We start from the raw sequence: 27,839 nt of genomic DNA on the forward strand, positions 1-27,839 counted from the left end.
CCTAAAGGAAAAAAGGAAAGAAGAAGGCATCAACTGTGTCAAATGCACCTGAGAAGTTGAGTAAGATAATAGTGACTCATTGGCTTTGGCAATATGTAGCACTGTAACCATATCAGAGCCTTTAAAGAATAGACTAGAATATGCCGGGCACAGTGGCTCATGCCTGTAATCCTAGTGCGTTGCGAGGCCAAGGCAGGTGGATCACTTGAGGTCAGGAGTTTGAAACCAGCCTGGCCAACATGGTGAAAGCCCCTCTACTAAAAATACAGAAAAAAAAAAAAAAAATTAGTTGGGCGTGGTGGTGCCTGTAAGCCTAGCTACTTGGGAGGCTGAAAATCACTTGAACCTGGGAGGCAGAAGTTGCAGTGAGCTGAGATCGTGTCATCGCACTCCAGCCTGGGCGACAGAGCTAGACTTCGTCTAAAATAATAATAACAATAATGGATAGACTAGAATAAACTGTAGAGAGATGGAAGGTGAGGGAGTAGAGAAACAAGCAAATAAGCTTGCTGCAAATGAGAGCTGAAAATTGGGGAGGTAGCAGCAGAAGAAAGTGGGGTCATGGAATAATAATATAAAAACAGGGCTGGGCATGGTGACTCAAACCTGTAATCCCAGCACTTTGAGAGGCTGAGGCAGGAGGAGTGCTTGAGACCAGGAGTTTGAGACTTAGCCTGGGCAACACAGACTTCATCTCTACCAAAAAAAAAAAAAAAAAGCAGGACTTGGTGGTGTGAGCCTGTAGTTCCAGCTACTCTGGAGGCTGAAGTGGGGAGGATGGCTTGAGTCCAGGAGTTCAAGGCTACCGTGAGCCATGATGGCGCCACTGCACTCCAGCTTGGGTGACAATGCAAGACCCGTACCTTTAAAAACAAACAAAAAGACATTAAGGCATGTTTGTAAATTGAAGGGAAGAAGAAAGGTATTTGTGATGCAGAAGCTAAAAAAAGGGATAATTAACAGGGATAGAGTTCCTGAAAAGACTAAGATGATGAGATTCATTGCAAAAGCGGAGGTATTAGCTTGGATGGCTGGGTCCTGTCCCTGCATTAACAGAAGTGAAGGTCAATTTCAGCACCTGTCATAATTTCCTGGGCCCTGTGCAAAGTGAAATTGTGGGGTTCCTTATTCCAAAATTGTTAAGAATTTCAAGACTACAACAGAAAAGCATTAAATCAAGCGTGGAGCCTTTCTAAGCCTGGGTGCTGTGCGACTGCAATTTCTACTCCAATGAAGCTGGCCCTGGTCAAGTATGAAATGAGGTCGAGGAGAAGGAGGCTGTCCTGCGGTAAGTTCCGTCTAGGATTGGAAGAGATGAGTAAGGCTACTTTCAGATTCACTGTTCTACAAGCTGGGGGGTCACTAGCAAGGGAGAGGAGCAAAACTTGTCCCTTTTTAACTTCCAACTCTGCCAGATTTGAGTCCAGGGCTTTCTAGAAGTCTCCACGGCATTGGGTGACCATAGCAACTCATGCCAAACTCTCGGGCCCACGGCTCCGCCCACCGCCTCGTGGACGCGCTTGTTGATTGGCTCAGAATGTCGACCAATGGTCGGCGAAGCGGGTTGCTTGCCGCACGGTCAATGGCCGCGAACAGGGAAGAAGGCGGGAAGAAAGGAGGAGGAGGCAGGCCTGCGGGGTCCGCGCGCGTGCGTGTTTCCGGCTCCGCTGCGGAAGGCGGACGACTAGAGTCGCTGGGCCCGGCGCGACCCGAAGGATCCCAGAGAGCGCGGGACTAGAGTGCAGAGCTCGGGACGTGGATCGGAGCCGGCGCGATGGGCGGAGAGCAGGAGGATGAGCGGTTCGACGGCATGTTGCTGGCCATGGCTCAGCAGCACGAGGGCGGCGTGCAGGAGGTAACGGTCCGCGCGGCGTCGGCCCATGCGGCGACCCTGGCCAAGCTCCTTCCGCCCTTCTCTGCCTTCGAGGGCTGAGACCCACCCCTGGGGCTCGCGGGCTTCTGGGATGCCCCCACATTCTCACCGCGCCCAGCTTCCGGCCTGGCCACCCGCTGGCGGTCTCACCCGGTTCGCATCAGTCCCGGGCCCCCGGCGCCCCTCGGTAGTAGCAATTATCGCGTCCCTGAGCTTAGGATCCCCCTTTAGTTTCACATATACCCCCAACCCCGTTTCCACTTTGATGGCGTCTTCCGAGGAGCATCCCTTAGTAAGAACCGTCCCAAATATAGTGATTTGGATCCACCAAGGCTTGGGGCGAGCCGTCGAATGTGTGTGGTAGGGGCGCGGGGTGATGTTAACCCGTGGTCTTGTTAGGCCTTGAATGGGGGAATAGGAGAGGAGGCCTGTGTTCACTATTAGTTTCCACCACCTACCAACTTGGAACCTTTACATCTCTCCAAGCCTGAGTTTCCTTGTCTGTGAGACAGCTGCGAATGCCGGTTTCCCGAGAGTAGTGAAGTACCGTAAGTTCTCAGTAATAAGGCTTTTTCATTCAACAAGTATTTGTCGTGTGATTAATGTGTGTCCCACACTCAACGCGACTGGGGATACAAAAACCTGTCCTCGCCCTGATAGAGCTTACAAAGAGCATTTCAAAGGGATAATTAGTGCTCAGTGACAGACACAGTAACACATAGTGTATGAATAATAAGGGCCAACTGTTACAGATTCTGGAGTTGGTTTTTTTGGAACAAACACAAAGTTAGAGGTAGAAAAGTCTGTCAGGATCAGAACTCTCATTCTCAGAGCCAGAAAAGTGGCAGGGATTTGCCTAGATCATGCAACGTGGTCCTCACCTAGACAGGCCAGTGTGCTTCCCAGAGTCCATGGCTGATTGCGTCTCACTGGAGGTAGGTTTCCATTGAACTTTCTATTCCTATGTCACCTAGGTGTCTGGTGACCAAGGACTTCTAAGCCCTTTGTGGTGGGGAGAGTGCTTCTAATTTGGAAGTGTGAAAAGTCTTCCTGTCTCCATTCCTCTAAACTGTTAACACAAAACTGGATTTGGGAGTGAGTTCATTTTTGAACAAACTGAAAAAGTGTCTAGAAGCAAGAATGGAAATCACTGAGATATGTTCTAGCGTCAGATTACACCAGATTTAGACCCACTCTTGGGCAAATAAAGGGTTTGTGTGTGCTGACTTTAGGTCACCGCTAGACTGTTTCATTCAGCAAGAATTTTACTGAGCATGTACCTTTAGCCATATCTGGTGCCCAGCATTGCAGGTGGCAGACAGACTAAGCCATGGTTCATGGTTCCTATTTGTAAGGTGTTTACCCTCTGCCAGTGGGTCCCTTGCTCTGTGCCATACATGGCTGAAGGCCTCAACTCCATGACCTCATGATCCTCACCAGGTCCCTAGAAATGGGTACTGCATCTTATTCCTGTTGTACAGAGTTAAGAAACTTCTGCAAAGTCAAAAGGTAATATATGTCCGTCAGATACTCAAACCCTTGGCTACACTTGTACTCCAGCCAGAGTTAATCCATCTTATCCTCCTTTGAAGTGCTTCATTTGCTCTCCTCCGTCTTGCTTTGACCCAGTAACTTAGCCAGTGTCTTTGTTTTTTTTTTTTTTGACAGTCGCACTCTGTCACCCAGGCTGGAGTGCAGTGGCACAATCTTGGCTCACTGCAACCTCTGCTTCCCGGGTTCAAGCGATTCTCCTGCCTCAGCCTCCCAAGTAGCTGGGATTACAGTTGCCCACCACTGCACCCGGCTAATTTTATTTTATTTTATTTTATTTTATTTTTTTGAGACGGAGTCTCGCTCTGTCGCCCAGGCTGGAGTGCAGTGGCCGGATCTCAGCTCACTGCAAGCTCCGCCTCCCAGGTTCACGCCATTCTCCTGCCTCAGCCTCCCGAGTAGCTGGGACTACAGACGCCAGCCACCTCGCCCAGCTAGCTTTTTGTATTTTTTAGTAGAGACGGGGTTTCACCGTGTTAGCCAGGATGGTCTCGAACTCCTGACCTCGTGATCCGCCCATCTCGGCCTCCCAAAGTGCTGGGATTACAGGCTTGAGCCACCGCACCCAGCCGCACCCGGCTAATTTTTGTGTTTTTAGTAGAGATGGGGTTTCACCCTGTTGTTGAAGCTGGTCTTGAACTCCTGACCTCAAGTGATCCACCCACCTGAGCCTCCTGAAGTGCTGAGATTACAGGTGTGAGCCAGTGTCTTGATGGGGTTTTTACTTTCTGGAGAGGAAAATTGGGCCTGGGCTTTTCATGCCCTGGATGCAGAGGAGTGTTCCATACACTTAGGCTGCTTCAGGCATCACAAGGAAAATGAAACGTGCACACTCACACAGGATATGAGAAATCTGCTTCATGGTGGAAGTAACTAAGAGACCTGCTAGGGAGATGTCTCCTCAGTTGGGAGGCTCAGAGGAAAAATAGTCAAGTCCCAAGTTGCCTCCTAGACAAAAGAAGTTGATTGTGTGCACTTGAAGGGCTCCCAAATGGCAGCTCCACACCCTTAATCTTCTCCCCATCTTTCAGCTTGTGAACACCTTCTTCAGCTTCCTTCGACGCAAAACAGACTTTTTCATTGGAGGAGAAGAGGGGATGGCAGAGAAGGTAAGTGTTGGAAACCGCTGTCTTTTCAGCAGCTCTGTCTCTTCAGAAGAAAAACTCACCTGGTCTTCCTTTGGCATAATAGTAACTTTCAGCAGAAGCGAAATGTCAAAGGTGAGGAGTTAGGGAAGGGAAGGAAGCTGTCATTTCTTCGGTCTCCACTCCTTGCTCAGCACTCTATCTACCTTATTTCCCATGATTTTTGCAGTTCTACAAGAAGGACAGGTGTTAACTATCCCCATTGAGGAAATTGGCTTAAGAGAGTTTTGCACCTTATCCAAAGTCTTGACCTGAGCTATGCGAGAACCAGGGTTGAAACCAGTCTGTTGAAAACCTGCCCTCTGCCCCAACACAGTGCCTCTCAGTTCCTTTTCCAATGAGGAGGTTTTATTTTTTATTTTATTTTTTTCTGAGATGGAGTCTTGCTCTGTCATCCAAGCTGGAGTGCAGTGGCACAATCTCGGCGCACTGCAACTTCTGCCTTCTGGGTTCAAGCAATTCTCCTGCCTCAGCCTCCTGAGTAGGTGGGATTACAGGCGCCCGCCACTGCACTTGGCTAATTTTTGTATTTTAATAGAGATGAAGTTTCACTATATTGGCCAGGCTGGACTCGAACTCCTGACTTCATGATCCACTTGCCTCGGCCTCCCAATGTGCTGGGATTACAGGTATGAGCCACCGTGCCCGGCCAGGAGGTTTTATTTTTACTTTTCTTTATTTTATTTTATTTTATTTTATTTTATTTTATTTTATTTTATTTTATTTTATTTTTTTGAGATGGAGTCTCATTCTGTCACCCAGTCTGGAGTGCAGTGGCATAATCTCGGCTCACTGCAACCTCCGCCTCCTGGGTTTACGTGATTCTTGTGCCTCATTCTCCCAGGCAGGCGCCACCATGCCTGGCTAAGTTTTGTATTTTTAGTAGAGATGAGGTTTCACCATGTTGGCCAGGCTGTTCTCGAACCCCTGACCTCAAGTGATCCACCCACCTTGGCCTCCTAAAGTGCTAGGAGTACATGTGTGAGCCACTGCACCCGGCCTGAGGAGGTTTTAACTAATTACCTAGGAGATGAGACTGGGCCGATACTAGAAACTGATGCTTAGAAATAAATTTAGAAATACTCAGAGCCATGTCTTCCCAGATGCTGTGACTCAGAGTTTAAGGGTTTGTGTTTTGTAGTCTTGATTCTGAGACCTTGAACTTCTTTCTGATTCCTTAAGGTTGTAATTATACTTTTGAAAATTGTTATATCATGAGGATTCTACCTCACTTAGCTGTTATCTTTTTTTTTTTCGAGACAGAGTTTCATTCTGTCACCTAGGCTGTAGTGCAATGGTGTGATCTCGGCTCACCACAACCTCCGTCTCCCGAGTTCAAGCAATTCTCCTGCCTCAGCCTCCCAAGTAGCTGGGATTACAGGCATGCGCCACCATACCTGGATGATATTTGTACTTTTTAGTAGAGACGGGGTTTCACCATGTTGGCCAGGCTGGTCTCGAACTCCCAACCTCAGGTGATCTACCTGCCTTGGCCTCCCAAAGTGCTGAGGTTACAGGCGTGAGCCACTGTGCCTGGCCCTTTTTTTTCTTTTCTTTTTTTTTTTTTGAGATGGAGTCCCGCTCTTGTCACCCAGGCTGGAGTGCAATGGTGCAATCTTGGTTCTCTGCAATGTCCGCCTCTTGGGTTCAAGCAATTCTTGTGCCTCAGCCTCCTGAGTAGCTGAAATTACAGGCGTGAGCCACCACGCCTGGCGCCATTATCTTTATAATAGACATAAATAAGAGACATAATAAGAAGGAGATGTTCTTTGCAAACTGTTTCTGTGGCTTCAGGATTCTAACAAGTTGGTAAACTCTTTAATGTGTCCTGAAGGTTTGAGGCCACTCTGTCATAGACACATTACCTAACAGTAGGAGTCCCAGGTTCTTGGTCTAGCTATGTTACTTAGTCGAGTTCCCAGCAATGCTCTCCTTCTTTCCATCTTTCCATCTGTAAAATGGGAGAAAGTAGACCCCTTCTAGCTCAGATATTCTTTCTGTATTGTCACTAACACCTCTGGCTTTTCTATGGGTCAGACTACCTGTATATACCTCATGCTGCAAACTTACCAAAAATGCAAAAGCACTTTTAGTTTTTATAGCTTTTGGGGCTAGTCATTTATTTTTTCTTTGCTTTGCTTTTTTTTTTTTTTTTTGACACAGAGTTTCATGCTTGTTGCCCAGGCTGGAGTGCGATGGCATGATCTCGACCCACTGCAACCTCTGCCTCCCAAGTTTTAAGTGATTCTCCTGCATCAGCCTCCCAAGTAGGTGGGATTACAGGCATGCACCACCATGCCTGGCCAATTTTGTATTTTTAGTAGAGACGGGTTTCACCATGTTGGTTAGGCTGTTCTCAAACTCCCGACCTTAGGTGATCTGCCCGCCTCGGCCTCCCAAAGTGCTGGCATTACAGGCATGAGCCACCGCACTTAACACTTTGGATTGTGTTAGGTGCTATATCAGACCCTTTGGGATTGCAGAGGTGAATACAGATTTGTTCTTTGTTTTCATGGATCTCACAGTGTAGCCAAAAACAAAAAAAAACAAGCAGTGAAAAAGTAGTGGGTGTTGGGGCAGAAGCCCTGGGAACATAAAACTAACCTAGGTTGGGGGCTCAGAGAAGACTTTGTGAGGAAGTGATGCTTCACATATGAAGGATGAATAGCTGTAAGAAGGGAGAGAGATGCACCCTTGGTGTGTGTGTGTGTGTGTCTGTTTGAGACAGAGTCTTGCTCTGTTGTCCCAGCTGGAGCACAGTGGCGTGAGCACGGTGGCGCAATCCGGCTGCCTTAACCTCCCAAAGTGCTGGGACTACCTAATTTTTCTTTTTTTTTTTCTTTTGAGACAGAGTCTTGCTCTATGACCCAGGCAGGAGGGCAGTGGAGCAATCTCAGCTCACTGCAACCCCCGCCTCCCGGGTTCAAGTGATTCTTCTGCCTCAGCCTCCTGAGTAGCTGGGATTACAGGTGCCTGCCACCACGCCCGGCTAATTTTCGTATTTTTAGTACAGTGGAGGTTTCACTGTGTTGGTCAGGTTGGTTTTGAACTCCTGAACTCGTGATCCGCCCGCCTCAGCCCTCCAAAGTGCTGGGATTACAGACATGAGCCACCGTGCCCGGCCTCTAATTTTGCTTAACTGTAAGAGGGAGTAATCCTTACCTCAAAGGAAGTTACAAGGATTAAAAAAAAGACAAAAGACCACAATCCACTTCAGAATCCCTTGGGGCCACATGTGTTTTGGTATTTAAAATTATTTGGATTTCAGGAAGGCAATACAGTGCATATGTGCATTATATATAATAATCCAATCCCAGGGCCAGGAGCTGCATCCTGTAACAAAACACATTAATATTTCTGTAGAGAATACCTGATGCTGCAAACTTACAAAAAATTACAAAAGCACTTTTAGTTTTTATAGCTTTTGGTCTAGGAATTGTAGACTTGAATATAGCCATAGTGATCTAATCAATATGGTATTGATAGAAGAAGAGAAAAATGGACCAGTGAAGCAGACTAGAGAATCCTGAAATAAAGTCTAGCATTTATGAGGATTTAATGTGTCTAATGTGGTAATTCAGTTCATTAGGCAAAGCATGATGCAATAAGTCATGCTGCTACGTGGATTTTTTTTTGGTTAGAAAACCAAAATTTGGCTGGGCGCAGTGGCTCAAGCCTGTAATCCCAGCACTTTGAGAGGCCGAGACGGGCAGATCACGAGGTCAGGAGATGGAGACCATCCTGGCTAACACGGTGAAACCCCGTCCCTACTAAAAAAAAATACAAAAAACTAGCCAGGCGAGGTGGCGGGCGCCTGTAGTCCCAGCTTCTCGGGAGGCTGAGGCAGGAGAATGGCGTAAACCCGGGAGGCGGAGCTTGCAGTGAGCTGAGATCCGGCCACTGCACTCCTGCCTGGGCGACAGAGCGAGACTCCGTCTCAAAAAAAAAAAAAAAAAAAGAAAACCAAAATTTACCATCTGTCATACTCTATAAAAATACAGGTAAGAAAAATCCTGTAAGGAAAGCTAGGAATCTGTAGTCTTATGTGGGGGAGACTTTTCAAGATTAGAAAACTGGAAACTATAAAAGAAGAGATAGCTGTTTGCCTTTTCAAATGCTGAAAATTTGTAAATGGTAAAAGAGACATATTTAAGTCAATTGAAGAACACTAGATTATGAGAAAATATGCAGTGCAGAGGACGAATAACATTTCATGGTTAATTTCATATTTAGGAACTCATAAATAAAAATTAGCCAGGCCTTTTGGCACATGCCTCTAGTCCCAACTACTTGGGAGACTGAGGTAGGAGGATTGCTTGAGCCTGGGAGGTTGAGGCTGCAGTGAGCTGTGATTGCACCACTACGCCACTATGCTCTGGGCTGGGTGACAGAGCAGGACTTTGTTTCCAAAACAAAACCCATAATGCGATACTACTTCACATCTGTTAGGATGGCATCTGTTAAAAGAAAAAACAAAATAACAAGTGTTGACAAAGATAGGGAGAAACTGGAACCCTTGTACACTGTGGTGGGAATGTCAAATGGTGCATCTGCTATGGAAAATGTTATGGCAGTTTCTCAAACAATTAAAAAAATAGAACTATCGTATGGTCCAGCAGTCATTCTTGTGGGTATATACCCAAAAGAATTGGGAGGAGGATTTATTTGCACACCCATGTTCACTCCTTATTCCTAATAGCCAAAAGGTGGAAGGAACCAAAGGCTCCATCAGCAGGTGAATGGATAAGCAGAATGTGGTATAGACATGTTCTGGGATGTTATTCTGCCTTAAAAGGGAAAGAAATCGTGTCCATTACTACATGGATGTACCTTGGAGGACATTGTGTTACATGAAATAAGCTGGTCACAAAAGGACAAATACAGTTGATCCTTTGTATTGTGGGCTCTACATCCATGAGTTTAACCAACCACTGATGGAAAATATTTGGAAAAAAAAATTTTTTAAACGAGAGTACAATAATAAAAAATAATATGAGTTAAGCCTGACGTGGTGACGCACACCTATAATCCCAGCCACTTGGGTGGCTGAGATGGGAGGATGGCTTGAGCCCGGGAATTTGAAATCAGCCTGGACAACATAGCAAGACCCCATCTGAAAAAAACAAAAAACAAAACCAAATTAAAAAAAATACAATCTAATTATTTACATCCATAGCACTTACATTGTATTAGGTATTAGGTAATCTAGAGATGATTGAGAGTGTACAGGAGGATGCGTATAGGTTATATGCAAATAAAATGCCATTTTATATAAGGTACCTGAGCATCCTGAGAAATGAGTGCTGAGGAGTGATCCTGGAACGAATCCCAATGGGTACGGTGGGACTGCCCTATTGCGTTCCACTTACATATCATTGAAGGCGTATTTTTTGATAAATAAATATTTTGTGACTAAAAGAAAAGTTACTGTTTTAAAACATAACTGTAGGGCCGGGCGTGGTGGCTCACGCCTGTAATCCCAGCACTTTGGGAGGCTGAGGCGGGTGGATCAGCTGAGGTCAGGAGTTTGAGACCAGCCTGACCAACATGGTGAAACCCTGTCCCTACTAAAAATACAAAAATTTGCTGGGCATGGTGGTGGGTGCCTGTAATCCCAGCAACTCGGGAGACTGAGGCAGGAGAATCGCTTGAACTCAGGAGGCGGAGGTTGCAGTGAGCCGCGATTGCACCACTGCACTCCACCCTGGGCAATAAGAGTGAAACTCCATCTCAAAAACAACAACAACAACAACAACAACAACAAAACATAACTGTAATGGTATTACCTCCTCCAAAAAGGCATATTAATTCTTTAAATATTACCAGAGATCCACATCCACTCAAGGTTCTGATTTCCCTCAGTGCTCTCTTACTGTTGTGTTTTGTTTTGAGACAGGGTCTCACTCTGCTGCCCATCCTGGATGGTGTCCAGTAGTATGATCATGACTCACTGCAGCCACGACCACTAGGCTCAGGTGATCCTCTCACATAAGCCTCCTGAGAGTAACTGGGACTATAGGCATGCCCCAGCATGCCCAGCTAATTTTTGTATTTTTTGTAGAGTGGGGGTTTCACTGTCTTGCCCAAGCTGGTCTCGATCTTCTGATCTCAAGCAACCTACCCGCCTTGGCCTCCCAAAGTGCTGGGATTACAGGCATGAACCACTGCGCCCAGCTCTTTTGTTTTTTAAAAAATTATAGGCTGAGGTGGGGGGATCACTTGAGGCCAGGAGTTCAAGACCAGTCTGGTCCAACATAGACCATATCTGTACACAAAATAGAAAATCATAGCCAAGACTGCTGGTGCAAGCCTATAGTCCCAGCTACTATGCAGACCAAGGTGGAAGGATCTCTGGAGCCCAGGAGTTTGAGGCTGCAGTGAACCATGATAACAGCACTGTAATCCATCTTGGGCAACAGAGCTAGACCCTGTCTCAAAAAAAAAAAAAAATAGTGGGCCGGGCACAGTGGCTCACACCTGTAATCTCAGCACTTTGGGAGGCTGAGGTGAGTGGATTGCCTGAGGTCCAGAGTTCGAGACCAGCCTGGCCACCATGGTGAAACCCCCAACTCTACTAAAAAATACGAAAATTAGCCGAGTGTGTTGGCAGGCTCCTGTAATCCCAGCTACTCGAGAAGCTGAGGTGGGAGAATTGCTTGAACCTGGGAGACGGAGGTTGCAGTAAGCCAAGATCATGCCATTGCATTCCAGTCTGGGAACAGAGCGAGACTTTGTCTCAGAAAAAAAAAAGTGTGGTAAAAAGCACATCATAAAATTTACCCTCTTAACCTTTGTTTTGGTTTTTTTGTTTGTGTGCTTGTTTGTTTGAGACGGAGTCTCGCTTTGTTGCCCAGCCTGGAGTGTGGTGGCACCATCTCAGCTCACTGCAACCTCTGCCTCCCAGGTTCCAGCAGTTCTCCCCCCTCAGCCTCCCGAGTAGCTGGGATTACAGGCGTGTGCCACCACGCCTGGCTAATTTTTGTGTTTTTAGTAGAGATGGGATTTTACCATGTTGGCCAGGCTGATCTCGAACTCCTGACCTCAGGTCATCTGCCTGCCTCGGCATCCCAAAGTGCTGGGATTACAGGCATGAGGCACTGCGCCCTGCCTGTTTTTGTTTTTGTTTTTGTTTTGAGATGGAGTCTCGCTTTGTCGCCCAGATTGGAGTGCAGTGGCACCATCTCAGCTCACTACAACCTCTGCTTCCCAGGTTCAAGAGATTTCTCCTGCCAGTCAGGCGCGGTGACTCATGCCTGTAATCCCAGCACTTTGGGAGGCCGAGGCGGGTGGATTACGAGGTGAGGAGATCGAGACCATCCTGGCCAACACTGTGAAACCCTGTCTCTACTAAAAATACAAAAATTAGCCAGGTGTGGTGGCACATGCCTGTAATCCCAGCTACTCGAGAGGCTGAGGTAGGAGAATTGCTTGAACCTGGGAGTTGGAGGTTGCAGTGAGCCAAGATCGCCACTGCACTCCAGCCTGGCAACAGAACAAGACTCCGTCTCAAAAAAAAAAAAAAAAAAAGATTTTTCCTACCTCAGTCTCTCCCAAGTAGCTGGGACTACAGGTGCCCACCACCATGCCCGGCTAATTTTTGTATTTTTAGTAGAGACAGGGTTTCACTAATATTGGCCAGGCTGGTCTCGAACTCCTGACCTGGTGATCTGCCTGCCTCAGCCTCCCAAAATGTTGGGATTATAGGCGTGAGCCACCACGCTTGGCCCTTTTTTTTTTTTTTCCTCTGAGACAGAGTCTCACTCTGGAATGTCAACCACTGGAATGCAGTGGCACGATCACAACTTACCTTGACCTCCCCAAGGCTCAGGTGATCCTCCCACTTTAGCCTTTTAAGTAGCTTGGACTCCAGTGCCATCATGCCCAGCTAAGTTTTCTTTTTTCTTTTTTTTTTTGAGACGGAGTCTCGCTCTGTCGCCCGGGCTGGAGTGCAGTAGCGGGATCTTGGCTCACTGCAAGCTCCGCCTCCCAGGTTTACACCATTCTCCTGCCTCAGCCTCCCGAGTAACTGGGACTACAGGCACCCGCCACCTCGCCTGGCTAGTTTTTTTGTATTTTTTAGTAGAGACGGGGTTTCATCGTGTTAGCCAGGATGGTCTCAATCTCCTGACCTCGTGATCCGCCCGTCTCGGCCTCCCAAAGTGCTGGGATTACAGGCTTCAGCCACCGTGCCCGGCTTTTTTTTTCTTTTTGAGACAAAGTATTGCTCTGTTGCCCAGGCTGGAGTATGAGTGGTGCGACCTCGGCTCACTGCAACCTCTGCCTCCCGAGTTCAAGCGATTCTCCTGTCTCAGCCTCCTGAGTAGCTGGGGTTACAGGTGCACACTACCATGCCCAGCTAATTATTGTATTTTTAGTAGAGATGAGGTTTCACCATGTCAGTCAGACTGGTCTTGAACTCCTTACCTCATGATCCTCCCGCCTCGACCTCCCAAAGTGCTGGGATTACAGGTGTGAGCCACTGCACCCAACCGCCAGCTAATTTTTCTATTTTTTTGTAGAGATGAGGTTTTACCATGTTGCTCAGGCTGGTCTCTAACTCCTGGGCTCAAGTGATCCACCTGCCTCGGCCTCCCAAAGTGCTAGGATAACAGATGTGAGCCACTCTGCTGGGCCATGTTAACCATTTTTAAGTGTACAGTTCAGTAGTGTTAAGTGTACTTAGATTATGAAACATATTTGTAAAACCTCTTTGCATCTTGTGAAATTGAAACCCTGTACCCATTAAACAACTTCATTTTGCTCCCTCCCCTACCTCCTGGTAACTGCTGTTCTATTTTCTGTCTAGGTTGACCACTTTAGATACTTCATATAAATGGAATCATACAATATGTATCTTTTTGTGACTGGCTTATTTCATTTAATGTAATGTCCACAGATTTATCCACATTGTAGTATGTGACAGGATTTCCATCCCCTTTAAGGTTGAATAATATTCCATTATATGTATATATCAGTTTTTTTTTTTTTTTTTTTTTTTTGAGACAAGTCTTGCTCTGTTTCTTGCCTAGGCTGGAGTGCAGTGGCACGATCTCGGCTCACTGTAACCTCAGCCTCCCGAGTAGCTGGGACTACAGGCACTCGCCACTACTCCCGGCTAATTTTTGTATTTTTATTAGAGTCAGGGTTTTACCATATTGGCCAGGATGGTCTCAATCTCCTGACCTCGTGGTCTGCCCAAATCGGCCTCCCAAAGAGCTGGGATTACAGGCTTGAGCCACTGCGCCCAGCCACAATTTTTTTTTAATCTATTCTTCTGTTGATGGACTTTTGGGTTGCTTTCACCCCTTGGTTTTTGTGCATAGCGCTTCTGTGGACATAGGTGCACAAATCTTTGAGATTCTACTTTCAATTCTTGTAGGTATTACTCAGCAGTGTAATCTATTTAATAATATGGTAGTTTTTGTTTTGTTTTTGTTTTGTTTTGTTTTTGAGACAGAGTATCACTCTTGTTGCCTAGGCTGGAGTGCAATGATGCAGTCTTGGCTCACTGCAACCTCTGCCTCCTGGGTTCAAGTAATTCTCCTGCCTCAGCTTCCTGAGTAGCTGGGATTACAGGTGTGTGCCACCACAGCTGGCTAATTTTTGTATTTCTAGTAGAGACAGGGTTTCACCATGTTGGCCAGGTTGGTCTCGAACTCCTGACCTCAGGTGATTCACCCGCCTCAGCCTCCCAAAGTGCTGGGATTACAGGTGTGAGCCACTGTACCCAGCCAGTTTTTAGTTTTTTGAGGAAATGCCACGATCTTTTCCATAGCAGATGCACCATTTGACACTACCACTAATAGTACATGAGGGTTCTGTATTAGTCCGTTCTCATGCTGCTATACCCTAGACTGGGTAATTTATAAAGAAAAGAGGTTTACGACCGAGCATGGTGGCTCACGCCTGTAATCCCAGCACTTTGCGTGGCCAGGGCTGGCAGATCAGAAGGTCAGGAGATCAAGAACATCCTGGCCAACACGGTGAAACCCCAGCTCTACTAAAAATACAAAAAGTAGCTGGGTGTGGTGGCGTGCGCCTGTAGTCCCAGCTACTTAGGAGGCTGAGGCAAGAGAATCGCTTAAACCCAGGAGGCGGAGGTTGCAGTGAGTTGAGATCGTGCCACGGCACTCCAGCCTGTCGAGAGAGCGACACTCTGTCTCAAAAAAGAAAAAAAGAAAAGAGGTTTAATTGACTCAGTTCTGCATGACGGGGAGGCCTCAGGAAACTTAAAATCATAGAGGAAGGCATTTCTTCACAGAGTGGCAGGAGAATCAGTGCCAGCAGAGGAAATGCCAGAGGCTAATAAAACCATCAGATCTTGTGAGAACTCACTCGTATCATGAGAACAGCATGGGGGAAACCACCCCCATGATTCAATTACCTCCACCTGGTACTGCCTTTGACATGTGGGAATTACAATTCAAGGTGAGATTTGGGTGGGGAAACAGAGCCAAACTGTATCATTCTGCCCCTGGCCCCTCCCAAATCTCATGTCCTCACATTTCAAAACATAATCATGCCTTCCAACAGCCCCACAAAGTCTGAATTCATTTCTGCATTAACCCACAGGTCCAAGTCCAAAGCTCATCTCTGACAAAGTATTCGTTCGCTCTCATGCTGCTGTGAAGAAATACCCGAGACTGGGTAATTTATAAAGGACAGAGGTTGTTTTGTTTTTTTATTTTGTGTATTTATTTTTTTTTGAGACAGAGTCTTGCTCTGTCACCTAGGCTGGAGTGCAGTGGTGTGATCTCAGCTCACTGCAACTTCCGCCTCCTGGGTTCAAGCGATTCTCCTGCCTCAGCCTCCTGAGTAGCTGGAATTACAGGTGCCCACCAGCACGCCTGGCTAATTTTTGTGTTTTTAGTAGAGACAGGGTTTCACAGGGTTTCACCATGTTGGCCAAGCTGGTCTTGAACTCCTGACCTCAGGTGATCTGCTCCCCCCCCCCCCCCGCCCCGGCCTCCCAAAGTGTTAGGATTACAGGCATGAGGCACCGCACCTGGCTAGGAAAGAGGTTTGATTGACTCATAGCTCTACATGGCTGAGGAAGCCTTAGGAAACTTACAGTCAGGTTGGAGGATGAAGGGGAAGCAGGCACCACCTTCACAAGGTGGCAGGAAGGAGAAGTGCCAGGCAAAGGGGGAAAAGCCCCTTATAAAATCATCAGATCTCATGATAACTCACTATCAAGAAAGCAGTGTGGAGGTACCCATTTGTCTTTAAGACATTTGTCTTTTTTTAATTGGGTTATTTGATTATGATTGTTTGATTCCAATTCAAACAAGGTTCACACATTACACTGGGTGATAGAAACCTGTAGATTAAGAGACCTCAAAGACAAAAAATTAAGGATCAGGCACAGTGGCTCAGCCCTATAATCACAGCACTTTGGGAGGCTGAGGTGGTAGGATCGCTTGAGCCCAGGAGTTGAAGACCAGCCTGGGTAATATAGTGAGACTCCATCTCTACAAAAAAAAAATTTTTTTTTTTTTGACTTGGAGTCTCACTCTGGTGCTGAGGCGGGAGTGCAGTGGCATGATCTTGGCTCACTGCAACCTCTGCCTCTTGAGTTCAAGCAGTTCCGCCTCAGCCTCTCAAGTAGCTGGGATTACAGGCACCCACCACCACGCCCGGCTAATTTTTGTTTTTCTGTTTTTTTGTTTTTGTTTTTTTTTTTTTTTGAGAGGGAGTTTTGCTATTGTTGCCCAGGCTGGAGTGCAGTGGCCTGATCTCAGCTTACCACAACCTCTGCCTCCCGGGTTCAAGCGATTCTCCTGCCTCAGCCTCCCAAGTAGCTGGGATTACAGGCATGCGCCACCATGCCTGGCTAATTTTTGTGGAGACAGGGTTTCGCCATGTTGGCCAGGCTGGTCTCAAACTCGAGTGGTCTAACTCTTGACCTCAGGTGATCCACCCACCTCGGCCTCCCAAAGCGCTGGGATTACAGGCATGAGCCACCCTGCCTGGCCTACAAAAGAAAATTTAAAGATTTAAAAAATAAAACACAAGAGATATCTTTTTTTCTTGCGATTTGTTTTCTGAAGAAATGGTTGTTTGTCCTGGCAAAGTTTCCCACAATCTAGATTTTCCATATTGCATCCTAAGAATGGTTTTTACTCACAGCAGTTCTGACACCAAATGTGTGGGTTTTTCCACCACTCAACAAACCAGTTCTCCAGTTCTCTGGACACCAACTGGGTGTCCTACAATTCAATTGAATTCTGACCCCTACTACCCAGAATTACTGCAGATTCCACAGGTTAAGGACTCAGTCCCATAAGACGGCGGCCACTTGACAAACCAGTCATAAGTTCCAAGTTGCCTTGTGTATTTCTGACCAACCAGCTGTAAACTGGGGTTTGCCATGACCACCTTTTCAGGTTTAATAATTTGCTAGAATGGTTCAGAACTCAGGAAAGTGCTTTATTTACTGTTACTGGTTTATTATAAAAGACATAATTCAGGAACAGCCAAATGGCTGTGTAGGGCTAGGTATTGGGGTGGGGCCTGGAGCCTCCATACCCTCTCTGGGTGTGCCCCCCTCCCAACACCTCGATGTGTTCACCAACCTAGAAACTCCAAACCCCTGCCGGGTGCGGTGGCTCAAGCCTGTAATCCCAGCACTTTGGGAGGCCGAGACGGGCGGATCACGAGGTCAGGAGATCAAGACCATCCTGGCTAACACGGTGAAACCCCGTCTCTACTAAAAAAAAAAACAAAAAAACTAGCCGGGCGAGGTGGCGGGCGCCTGTAGTCCCAGCTAATGTAGTATCAGTTACTTGGGAGGCTGAGGCAGGAGAATGGCGTAAACCCGGGAGGCAGAGCTTGCAGTGAGCTGAGATCCGGCCACTGCACTCCAGCCTGGGCGACAGAGTGAGACTCCGTCTCAAAAAAATAAAAAAAGAAACTCCAAACCCCATTGTTTAGGGGTTTTTTTGTTTTGAGACAGGTTCTCACTGTCACGCAGGTTGTAGTGCAGTGGCGCAATCTCAGCTCACTATAACCTTCGGTTCACAGCAACCTCCGGCTCCTAGGCCCAAGCAGTCCTCCCATCTTAGCCTCCCGAGTAGCTGGGACTGCAGGCATGTGCCCCCATGCCCAGCTAATATTTTCGTATTTTTGGTACAGACAGGGTCTTACCATGTTGCCCAGGCTGGTCTTAAACTCCTGAGCTCAAGCAATCTGCCCGCCTCGACCTTTCCAAAGTGCTGGGATTACTGGTATGAGCCACTGTGCCCAGTAAACTTCAATTTATTTGCACAGTTGTAGTTCCCCAGTGCGCTAGCATTTATTTATTTATTTATTTTTATATTTATTTGTTTATTTTTTTGAGACAAAGTCTTGCTCTGTCTCCCAGGCTGGAGTGCAGTGGTGTGATCATGGCTCATGGGAGCCTTGACCTCCCAGACTCAAGCAATTCTCCTACCTCAGTCTCTTGAGTAGCTGGAACTACAGGCAAATACCACTATACTCAGCTAATTTTTGTATTTTTTGTAGAGATAGGGTCTTCCTATGTTGCCCAGGCTGGTTTCAAACTCCTGGGCTCAAGTGATCTGTCTGCCTCTCCTTCCCAAAGTGCTGGGATTACAGATGGGAACCCCCGTCCCTGACCTGGATTAGCATTTTAATAACAGCTCTTTCATAAAATTCTTCTGCCTTCTGAAAAGTATTTGAGAGGGCTGGCATTGTGGCACATGCCTGTACTGTCCTGGGCCTCTTCTCGGGGAGAGCGACAGGCTTGGCCCTCCCCACCCTGGTTGGCTGTGGTTCCCAAATATGTGTCCAGTGACTGAAGCTTGAGTCTGTGACAGCCTCTGGGTAGGCTTCCACACCCCTGGGGTTATCTGTCTGAGGCTGGGTCTAGGTCAAGTTGATGGGAGGAGGGGTCAGAGGCTGCTGTGATTGGCCTTGACTCTGCCTGATGGTTTAGCTCTGCCCTTGCTTAACCTCCAGGAGCTAGGAAGGAACAGTACAAATGGGATGTGACATGATTCAGTGGAGCTGGGAGAGGGGAGGGCCCTGTTCCCACCTCCCTTTGGCCACTGGTTGGCAAATGGCTTTAGTTCAAGGTCTCTCTGACTAGGGACTTGGGACCAAGGCCCTGTGGTGGAACAGCCTCTGCTGGCGTAGTTATGACCTATGGTTTCTATTAACAGCAGAATGGCCTCCCCTACCAGTTTAATTCGTGGTTTAGGGGGTATGTTTGGTGTTCTTTAACCTTGTAGAGTGTGGAGCTACTGTGGTGTGGCATGGGGCAGGGGGTTTGGGCATAGCAGGAGAAATTGGCATCAAATGGATGAGAATCCATAGGGCATTTAGCAGAACTCCAGGTCTGGGGGCCCGTGGGTGACTTCTGTGACCTTGAGCCCCTGCAGAGCTTTCCCTGCAGTTCTGTCTTAGAGATGCTTGAAAAAGGGTTTATTGACCACTGATCACAGGGCGAGTGCCCTGCAAGGCCTCTAGAGGTGTGTGCGTGTGTGTGCACATGCACGCTGCGTATGGGTTGGCATTGAGTTGAGTGTCCTAAGGTTATGTTCCTGGGCCAGAGGTGAAACTTTGACACTTGACTGGTCATGGAGGATGAATTGGTTTGCCAGGTGACCTGAGAGTGGGGACAAGACATTCCAGGCAAAGAACAACATATGCCAAGATTGCTTTTATTTATTTATTTATTTTGAGACAGGGTCTCACTCTGTTGCCCAGGATGGTGGCGCAACCTCTGCTCACTACAACCTCTGCCTCCTGGGTTCGAGTGATTCTTCCACCTCAGCCTCCCAGGTAGCTGGGACTACAGGCATGTGCCACCACACCTGGCTCATTTTTGTATTTTTAGTAGAGACAGGGTTTCATCATGTTGACCAGGGTGGTCAAGAACTCCTGACCTCAGGTGATCTGCCCGCCTCAGCCTCCCAAAGTGCTGGGATTATGGGCATGAGCCACCACACTCGGCCAAGACTGCTTTTAGAAATAATAACATAGACCGGGCGTAATGACTCACACTTGTAATCCCAGCACTTTGGGAAGAAGAGGCAGGTGAATCACTTGAGCCCAGGAGTTTGGACCAGCCTGGTCAACATGGTGAAACTTTGTCTCTACAAAAAATAAAAAAATTAGCAGGGATGGTGGCATATACCTATAGTCTCAGCCACTGGGGAGGCTGAAGTGGGAGGATCGATCACCTTAGCCCAGGGACCTTAGTCCAGGGAGGTAGATTATATTCCAGCCTGGGTGAGTGAGAATGCCTCAAAAATAATAACAACAAGATAGAGGCACAGAGACATGACCTTAGGGTCACGCAAGTAAGAGTAGACCAGGAACTCAAATCTAGGTGCGACTTTGAAGTATGCATGGAACTTGGCCAGGAGGGCTTGTTAAAAATACGGATTGCCTGGCCATACCTCAGAATTTCTGATCCAGTAGATCTGGAGTGGGGCTTAAGATTTAGCGTTTCTAACAGGTTCCAGGTGATGCTGATGCTGCAGATCAGGGGAACCCTGTGATGTGGACCTCACTAGGCTCTTGATTTGTGCTGTCATACTCAATCCTCATGACAGATAAGGAAACGGAGGCTTAGAAAGAGTCAAAGTTGTTCACTCGTCTAAGGCCAGGAGCCAAATAATGAAAGGTGGCAATAGTATGGGTGGAGGGTCGCCCTTGGGTAGCAGGGAAGCTGTCTAGCACATCGTGGGGTGGAAACCTGGGAAAGTGTAGTGGAGAAAAAGGATTTGAAGTTGATTGCTCGCTGGCTGGAGAGAGGGTGAACAGGCTCTTCTTTCAAGAAAGCTCCCTGGCTTTGACTGGGCGCGGTGGCTCACACCTATAATCCCAGCACTTTGGGAGGCGGATCACTGGAGGTGAGGAGTTTGAGACTAGGCTGACCAACATGGAGAAACCCCATCTCTACTAAAAATACAAAATTAGCCAGACGTGGTGGCACATTCCTGTAATCCCAGCTACTCGGGAGGCTAAGGCAGGAGAATCACTTGAACCCGGGAGGCAGAGGTTGCAGTGAGCTGAGATCGCACCATTGCACTCCAGCCTGAGCAACAAGAGGGAGACTTCATCTCAAAAAAAGAAAAAGAAAAGAAAGCTCCCTGGCTTTCTGCCAACGTGGCCTTTCTGGGTGTGGTGTCAAGTCTTGCATAGCTGGACTGTGGTCTTGGAGACAGGATGCACTAAGAGTAAGAGTGATTAGTCAGAAGAGCTGGTCATTGTGGGCCTGAGAATTCAGGAAAGGCTTGTGAGGGACTGAGGCTTGAGTTTTTGCTTTTAACAGCGTCACTTTTTTTGTTTTGTTTTTTTGAGACAGGGTCTCACTTTGTCGCCCAGGCTGGAGTACAGTGGCCTGATCTCGGCTCACTGCAACCTCCACCTCCCTGGTTCAAGCAATTCCCCTGCCTCAGCCTCATGAGTAGCTGGGATTACAGGCACACGCCACCACGCCTGGCTCATTTTTTTTTTTTTTTTTTTTTTTTTTTGAGGCGGAGTCTCGCTCTGTCGCCCAGACTGGAGTGCAGTGGCTCAATCTCCGCTCACTGCAAGCTCCGCCTCCCGGGTTCACGCCATTCTCCTGCCTCAGCCTCCTGAGTAGCTGGGACTACAGGCGCCCGCCACCTCGCCCGGCTAGTTTTTTTGTATTTTTAGTAGAGACGGGGTTTCACCATGTTAGCCAGGATGGTCTCGATCTCCTGACCTCGTGATCCGCCCGTCTCGGCCTCCCAAAGTGCTGGGATTACAGGCTTGAGCCACCGCGCCCGGCCAGCCTGGCTCATTTTTTTGTATTGTTAGTAGAGACAGGGTTTCACCATGTTGGCCAGACTAGTCTCCAATTCCTTTATTTATTTATCTATTTATTTTGAGATGGAGTCTTGCTCTGTCACCAGGCTGGAGTGCAGTGGCACGATCTCGGCTCACTGCAACCTCTGCCTCCCAGGTTCAAGTGATTTTCCTGTCTCAGCCTCTCGAATAGCTGGGACTACAGGCGCACACCACCATGCCCAGCTTTTTTTTTTTTTTTGATTTTTGGTAGAGACGGGTTGCACTATAAAGGCCAGGATGGTCTTGACCTCGTGTGATCTGCCCTCCTCGGCCTCCCAAAGTGCTGGGATTACAGGCATTAGCCACCGCGCCCGGCCAAGCGTCACTTTTTAAAACAGCCAGTTTATTGAGACAGGTGCTTTGCAGGTATTCTCATTACAACCCTATGAGATAGATGTATTTTCCTCATTTTGCAGATGAGGAAACTGAGGTTCTGGGTGCAGTGCTTTGCCCTTGCACCCAGCAGGTAGAGAGCAGGGCTGGACTCCAGGCTATGGGGCACTGTCCCCTGCTCTAATGCCTCATGGCTTTTCTTCCCTCTCCAGCTTATCACCCAGACTTTCAGCCACCACAATCAGCTGGCACAGAAGACCCGGCGGGAGAAACGAGCCCGGCAGGAGGCCGAGCGGCGGGAGAAGGCAGAGCGGGCGGCCAGGCTGGCCAAGGAAGCCAAGTCAGAGACCTCAGGGCCCCAGATCAAGGAGCTAACTGATGAAGAGGCAGAGAGGCTGCAGCTAGAGATTGACCAGGTGAAGAGTGGGCTTCCCTTCTCTACCCATCAGATCCCCACTGGCACTGAGCAGGAGGTCCTATTGCCAACTGCTGTGCTCTTTGCTCCAGAAAAAGGATGCAGAGAATCATGAGGCCCAGCTCAAGAACGGCAGCCTTGACTCCCCAGGGAAGCAGGTGAGATGGACTGCAGGGACTTGGGATGAGCCAGGAGGTTGGAACTTACAGGAACTCTCCTGCCTACTGCTTTCTCTGAAATACCCCTCCTTACCCTAATCCTTCCCCTCCCGGCTTTGGGAATCTTCCCCGTACTTTAAGATCACACTCAGAGACATTGAACCAAAGGATCCAGGTTAAAAAAAAAAAAAAACCCGCTGGGCGTGGTGGCTCACGCCTGTAATCCCAGCACTTTGGGAGGCCAAGGCAGGTAGATCATGAGGTCTGGAGTTGAAGACCAACTTGGCCAAGATGGTGAAACCCTGTCCCTACTAAAAATATAAAAATTAGCCAGGCGTGGTGGCGGGCACCCGTAATCCCAGCTACTCGGGAGGCTGAGGCAGAGAATTGCTTGAACCCAGGAGGCGGAGGTTGCCATGAGCCGAGATTGTGCCACTGCACTCTACCCTGGGCGACAGAGCAAGACTCTGTCTCAAAAAAATGAAATAAAAACCGACTGGCCTTAACCCATTTATGGCAGGAAAACCCAAGAGCCAGAAAGGGCAGTGCCTATTACAGGTCCCATCTGAGGTTGGCTGGGTTCTGTGGGCCCAGCCATATCCTTTGTCACATGGTATAGTAGTCTGAGCTCCTCTCAGGCTGAGATCAGAACCACGTTTTACCTGGTTCCCAGTGGACCAAGGCTTGGGATCTGCCCCTCTGTGGAGTGGGCAGGTACCAAATCTCTTTTCTTTTGTGACTGTATGCCCAGTGCTAGCCCTGGGCTTGGCCCAGTGAGGGTTCAATGTGTGTCTTGTTTGTCAAGTAAGTAGCTGAGTGTCCCTGATTATAAGCAGGAGACTGAGGAAGATGAGGAGGAGGAAGATGAGAAGGACAAAGGAAAACTGAAGCCCAACCTAGGCAACGGGGCAGACCTGCCCAATTACCGCTGGAGCCAGACCCTGTCGGAGCTGGACGTGAGTGGCAGGGACCAGAGGTGAAGCTTAGGGAGCCAGCCTTGGGGTACCAGCAGCACTTAGTGGCTTCTTATGACTGCCTCTGCCCTCTGCAGCTAGCGGTCCCTTTCCGTGTGAACTTCCGGCTGAAAGGGAAGGATGTGATGGTGGACATCCAGCGGCGGCATCTCCGGGTAGGGCTCAAGGGGCAGCCAGCGGTCATCGATGGGGAGCTTTACAACGAAGTGAAGGTGGAGGAGAGCTCGTGGCTCATTGAGGATGGCAAGGTGGTGACTGTGCATCTGGAGAAGGTATGTGAGGCCCAGCCCTTCTAGTCTGGGGTGTTGATAGAAGAAGAAAGGAGGATGTGTGCTTATTTTACTCAGGAGCCATGCTGGGGGCATTGTGGAATTATCTTAATCCCCATGACAACACTCTTTAAAGTAGATCTGTCCCTATTTTATTTTCTTAAAGACAAGGTCTCACTCTGTTGCCCAGGCTGGAGTTCAGTAACACCTTCTTAGCTCACTGCAGCCTTGAACTCTTGGGCCCAAGCAATTCTCTCACCTCATCCTCCTGAGTAGCTAAGACTACAGGTGTACACCACCACGCTTGACTAATTTTTGTTATTAATTTTTGTAGAGATGCGGGGGTCTCACTATATTTCCCAGGCTGGTCTTGAACTCCTGGCCTCAAGCAATCTTCACACCTCAGCCTCCCAAAGTGCTGAGATTACAGGCTTGAGTCAGGAAAAGAGTTCACTGATTTACCCAAGCTCCTGCCTCTGGGAAGGGGTGGAGTCAGAATTGAAAGTCTTAGGTTCTTTTTTTGGAGACAGAGTCTCACTCTGTCGCCCAGGCTGGAGTGCAGTGGCACGATCTCGGCTCACTGCAAGCTCTGCCTCCTGGGTTCACAGCTCACTGCAAGCTCCGCCTCCCGGGTTCACGCCATTCTCCTGCCTCAGCCTCCCGAATAGCTGGGACTACAGGCGCCCGCCACCTCACCCGGCTAGTTTTTTGTATTTTTAGTAGAGACAGTTTCACTGTGTTAGCCAGGATGGTCTCGATCTCCTGACCTCGTGATCCGCCCGTCTCGGCCCCCGAAAGTGTTGGGATTACAGGCGTGAGCCACCGTGCCCGGTGAAAGTCTTAGGTTCTAAAGCCACTTCTTTTTCACTAGGTCTGTACATGGATTCAGTTCATCAAATACTTGAACACCTACTCTGTGCCTGGTACTGTTCTTGTTCTAAGTGCTGGAGAGAGAACAGTGAACAAAACATAGGAAAATCTGTGCCCTCAGGAAGCCTACATTCTCAACCTCACTGCCTTTACAGAGAGGTGGAACACAGACACCAGTAAATAAAGGTGGTCTCTGAAAAGGGCCAAGGGTCTGAGGAGAACTTCTCAGGGCACATAAGACCCTGTCCCAGCCTGCCCGACTGGCACTGGCTGCCCTCACTCACCCCTCCATGCCTCTGTACTTGCTTTGTGGCCCAGGCTGGAGTGCTGTGGCGCGATCTCAGCTCACTGCAAACTCCGCCTCCCGGGTTCATGCCATTCTCCTCCCTCAGCCTCCAGAGTAGCTGGGACTACAGGCTCCCGCCACCATGGCTGGCTATTTTTTTTTTTTTGGTATTTTTTAGTAGAGACGGGGTTTCACCGTGTTAGCCAGGATGATCTCAATCTCCTGACCTCATGATTCACCTGCCTTGGCCTCCCAGAGTGCTGGGATTACAGGCATGAGCCACCACTCCCGGCCCTTTCCCTGCCTTTTAAATGTGTTATTTTTTGAGACAGGGTCTTGTACTCAACCCAGGCTGGAATGCAGTGGCGCAATCACGGCTTACTGCAGCCTTGACCTCCCGAGCTCAAATGACCCTCCCACCTCAGCTTCCTGAGTAACTGTGAGCACCACCCTTCCTGGCTAATTTTTAAATGTTTTTTGTAGAGACAGGGTCTCATGTTGCTCAGGCTGGTCTGAAACTCCTGAGCTCAAGGGATCTTCTTGCCTTGGCTTCCCAAAGTGTTGGGATTAGAGAGGTAGGAGCTACCATGCCTGGCACTTCCCTGCTTAAAAACTTTTTCAGGCTGGGCGTGGGGCTCATGCCTGTAATTCCAGTGCTTTGGGAGGCTGAGGTGGGCAGATCACGAGGTCAGGAGTTCGAGACCAACCTGGCCAACATGGCAAACCCCATTTCTACTAAAAATACAAAAAAATTCGCTGGGCATGGTGGTAGGCGCCTGTAATCCCAGCTACTTGGGAGGCTAAGGCAGGAGAATCGCTTGAACCCAGGAGGCGGAGGTTGCAGTGAGCTGAGACTGCACCACTGCACACGGTGGCTCACGCCTGTAATCCCAACACTTTCGGAGACTGAAGCAGGCAGATCACCTGAGGTCAGGAGTTTGAGACCAGCCTGGCCCAATATGGTGAAGCCCTGTCTCTACTAAAATTAGAAAAATCCACCTGGTGTGGTAGGTGGTGCATGTCTATAATCCCAGCTACTCGGGAGGCTGAGGCCAGAGAATTGCTTGAACCTGGGAGGCAGAGGTTGCAGTGAGCCGAGATGGTGCCACAGCACTCCAGCCTGGACAAGAAGAGCAAGACTCCATCTCAAAAAAAAAAAGAAAAGAAAAGAAAATTTTCTTCCCATTTTAAATCTGGAATACTGCTTTGTGTCTTAGGGCTCAGCCCAAGTGGCACTTCCAAACTTTTCTCCCTCCACCCTGGATGAATATCTCCCTTTCTGCTTTCTTGTTTCCGTTATCACACTGATTTGTAACTGTTTGCCTCTGTGTCTCCCCTAGCTGCAGGAAGGGCAGAGTCTTGTACCTCTGGACCCAGTATAGGCCTGCAGGAGTCTCAGGTGCAGGATGTGGATGGGAGAGAGTTTGGTTGTGAAAGGGTTAAGGGGTGATTCCTGGTGCACAGAGCAGGCCACCTCCCACCCCCTGGTTGTTCTCTTCATAGATCAATAAGATGGAGTGGTGGAGCCGCTTGGTGTCCAGTGACCCTGAGATCAATACCAAGAAGATTAACCCTGAGAATTCCAAGGTGAGCCCTGGCTGGTTAGGAGAGCTTCAGCAGGAGGGTGAGGGGCCTAGGTGTTTCCAGAGCTTCACCAATTCCGTCACTGCCTGCCCTCAGCTGTCAGACCTGGACAGTGAGACTCGCAGCATGGTGGAAAAGATGATGTATGACCAGAGACAGAAGTCCATGGGGCTGCCAACCTCAGACGAACAGAAGAAACAGGAGATTCTGAAGAAGTGAGCAAGAGGGGTTGGGGGAGGGTGGGTGCCTGGGGACTTAGATTTCAGTGACAGCAGTGAGTGGATCACTGAGCTGCCTCAGGAGCTGCCCTGCCCCCTTTCCAGCCATGTTTATGGCTTTATGGCTTTGGCTTGTCTACTCTTGTCACTTGCTGAGGTCATCTTGAGGGCAAGGCCGGCTCATGGCTCATGATAGGAGGGAAGGGGTAACAGGCGGGTCATTGCCACCTACAGGAAAACAGTGCCAGTGTTGGCGCCTCAGCTTCCAACCTCAGGGCTCAAATGGGTCTCAGATACCCTGGGCACTGCTCTTGCCCAACCTGGCTCGGTGTTGCTGAGGTCTAAAGAGATTAGACTTGACACGGGGGTGCTGGGAGAAGGGACAGCTTTAGAAGAGAAGGATGAAGTTGTTTCATCTTCTTGCTTTCCTTTCTCCAGGTTCATGGATCAGCATCCGGAGATGGATTTTTCCAAGGCTAAATTCAACTAGCCCCTGTTTTTTCCTCCCTGAACTCTTGGGGCTGAGCTGCAACTACCCAACTTACTTTCCCACTCTTCTCTGGGACTTGTGGGCCTCGGGGCTTGGGGCAGGCATGGAAATGTCCCAGGCACACAGGTCCCAGGGCATCAGGAGAAAGGCTGGGGCTTGGGGCCTTGTCCTCCCCAGTTGGCCTACTGTTACACATTAAAACAATTTGCCCAGCTCCTTCTGTGTCCTCTCTTGCCTCTGGCCTTTCTCTGGGGCACAGGCCTCTTACGGCTGCTGCTGGGAACTGGGAGTTTGGCTTCTAGCCCAGATTCTGCTGTGTGACCTAGGGCAAATCCTTGCCCTCTCTGGGCCTCAGTTTCTCATTACTTAAAGTGAAGATTAAAACAGGGCTTGGGCCGGGTGCGGTGGCTCAAGCCTGTAATCCCAGCACTTTGGGAGGCCGAGGCGGGCGGATCACGAGGTCAGGAGATCGAGACCATCCTGGCTAACACGGTGAAACCCCGTCTCTACTAAAAAAATACAAAAAACTAGCCGGGCGAGGTGGCGGGCGCCTGTAGTCCCAGCTACTCGGGAGGCTGAGGCAGGAGAATGGCGTAAACCCGGGAGGCGGAGTTTGCAGTGAGCTGAGATCTGGCCACTGCACTCCAGCCTGGGTGACAGAGTGAGACTCCTCAAAAAAAAAAAAAAAAAAAAAAAAAAACAGGGCTTGGCCGGGTGTGGTGGTTCACACCTGTAATCCCAGCACTTTGGGAGGCTGAGGGGGGCGGATCACCTGACGTCAGGAGTTTGAGACCAGCTTGACCAACATGGAGAAACCCAGTCTCTACTAAAAATACAAAATTAGCCGGG

The 27,839-nt window shown here is 48.7% G+C and overlaps 1 protein-coding gene across 1 annotated transcript; it reads left to right on the plus strand.

Annotated features, from left to right (window-relative positions):
* Window positions 1-1,621: 1,621 nt before the first annotated feature.
* NUDC (nuclear distribution C, dynein complex regulator) lies at window positions 1,622-27,206 on the plus strand. The gene is made up of 9 exons (XM_010380394.2): window positions 1,622-1,855; window positions 4,456-4,533; window positions 21,939-22,142; window positions 22,234-22,299; window positions 23,136-23,255; window positions 23,351-23,545; window positions 26,202-26,285; window positions 26,379-26,497; window positions 26,939-27,206. Exons 1-9 carry the CDS (start codon window positions 1,775-1,777, stop codon window positions 26,988-26,990), a joined length of 999 nt encoding a protein of 332 aa, XP_010378696.1. The 5' UTR covers window positions 1,622-1,774; the 3' UTR covers window positions 26,991-27,206.
* Window positions 27,207-27,839: the final 633 nt, after the last annotated feature.

The sequence above is a fragment of the Rhinopithecus roxellana genome, chromosome 12, assembly GCF_007565055.1.
Source record: "Rhinopithecus roxellana isolate Shanxi Qingling chromosome 12, ASM756505v1, whole genome shotgun sequence".
NCBI classification, from domain to species: Eukaryota; Metazoa; Chordata; class Mammalia; order Primates; family Cercopithecidae; genus Rhinopithecus; species Rhinopithecus roxellana.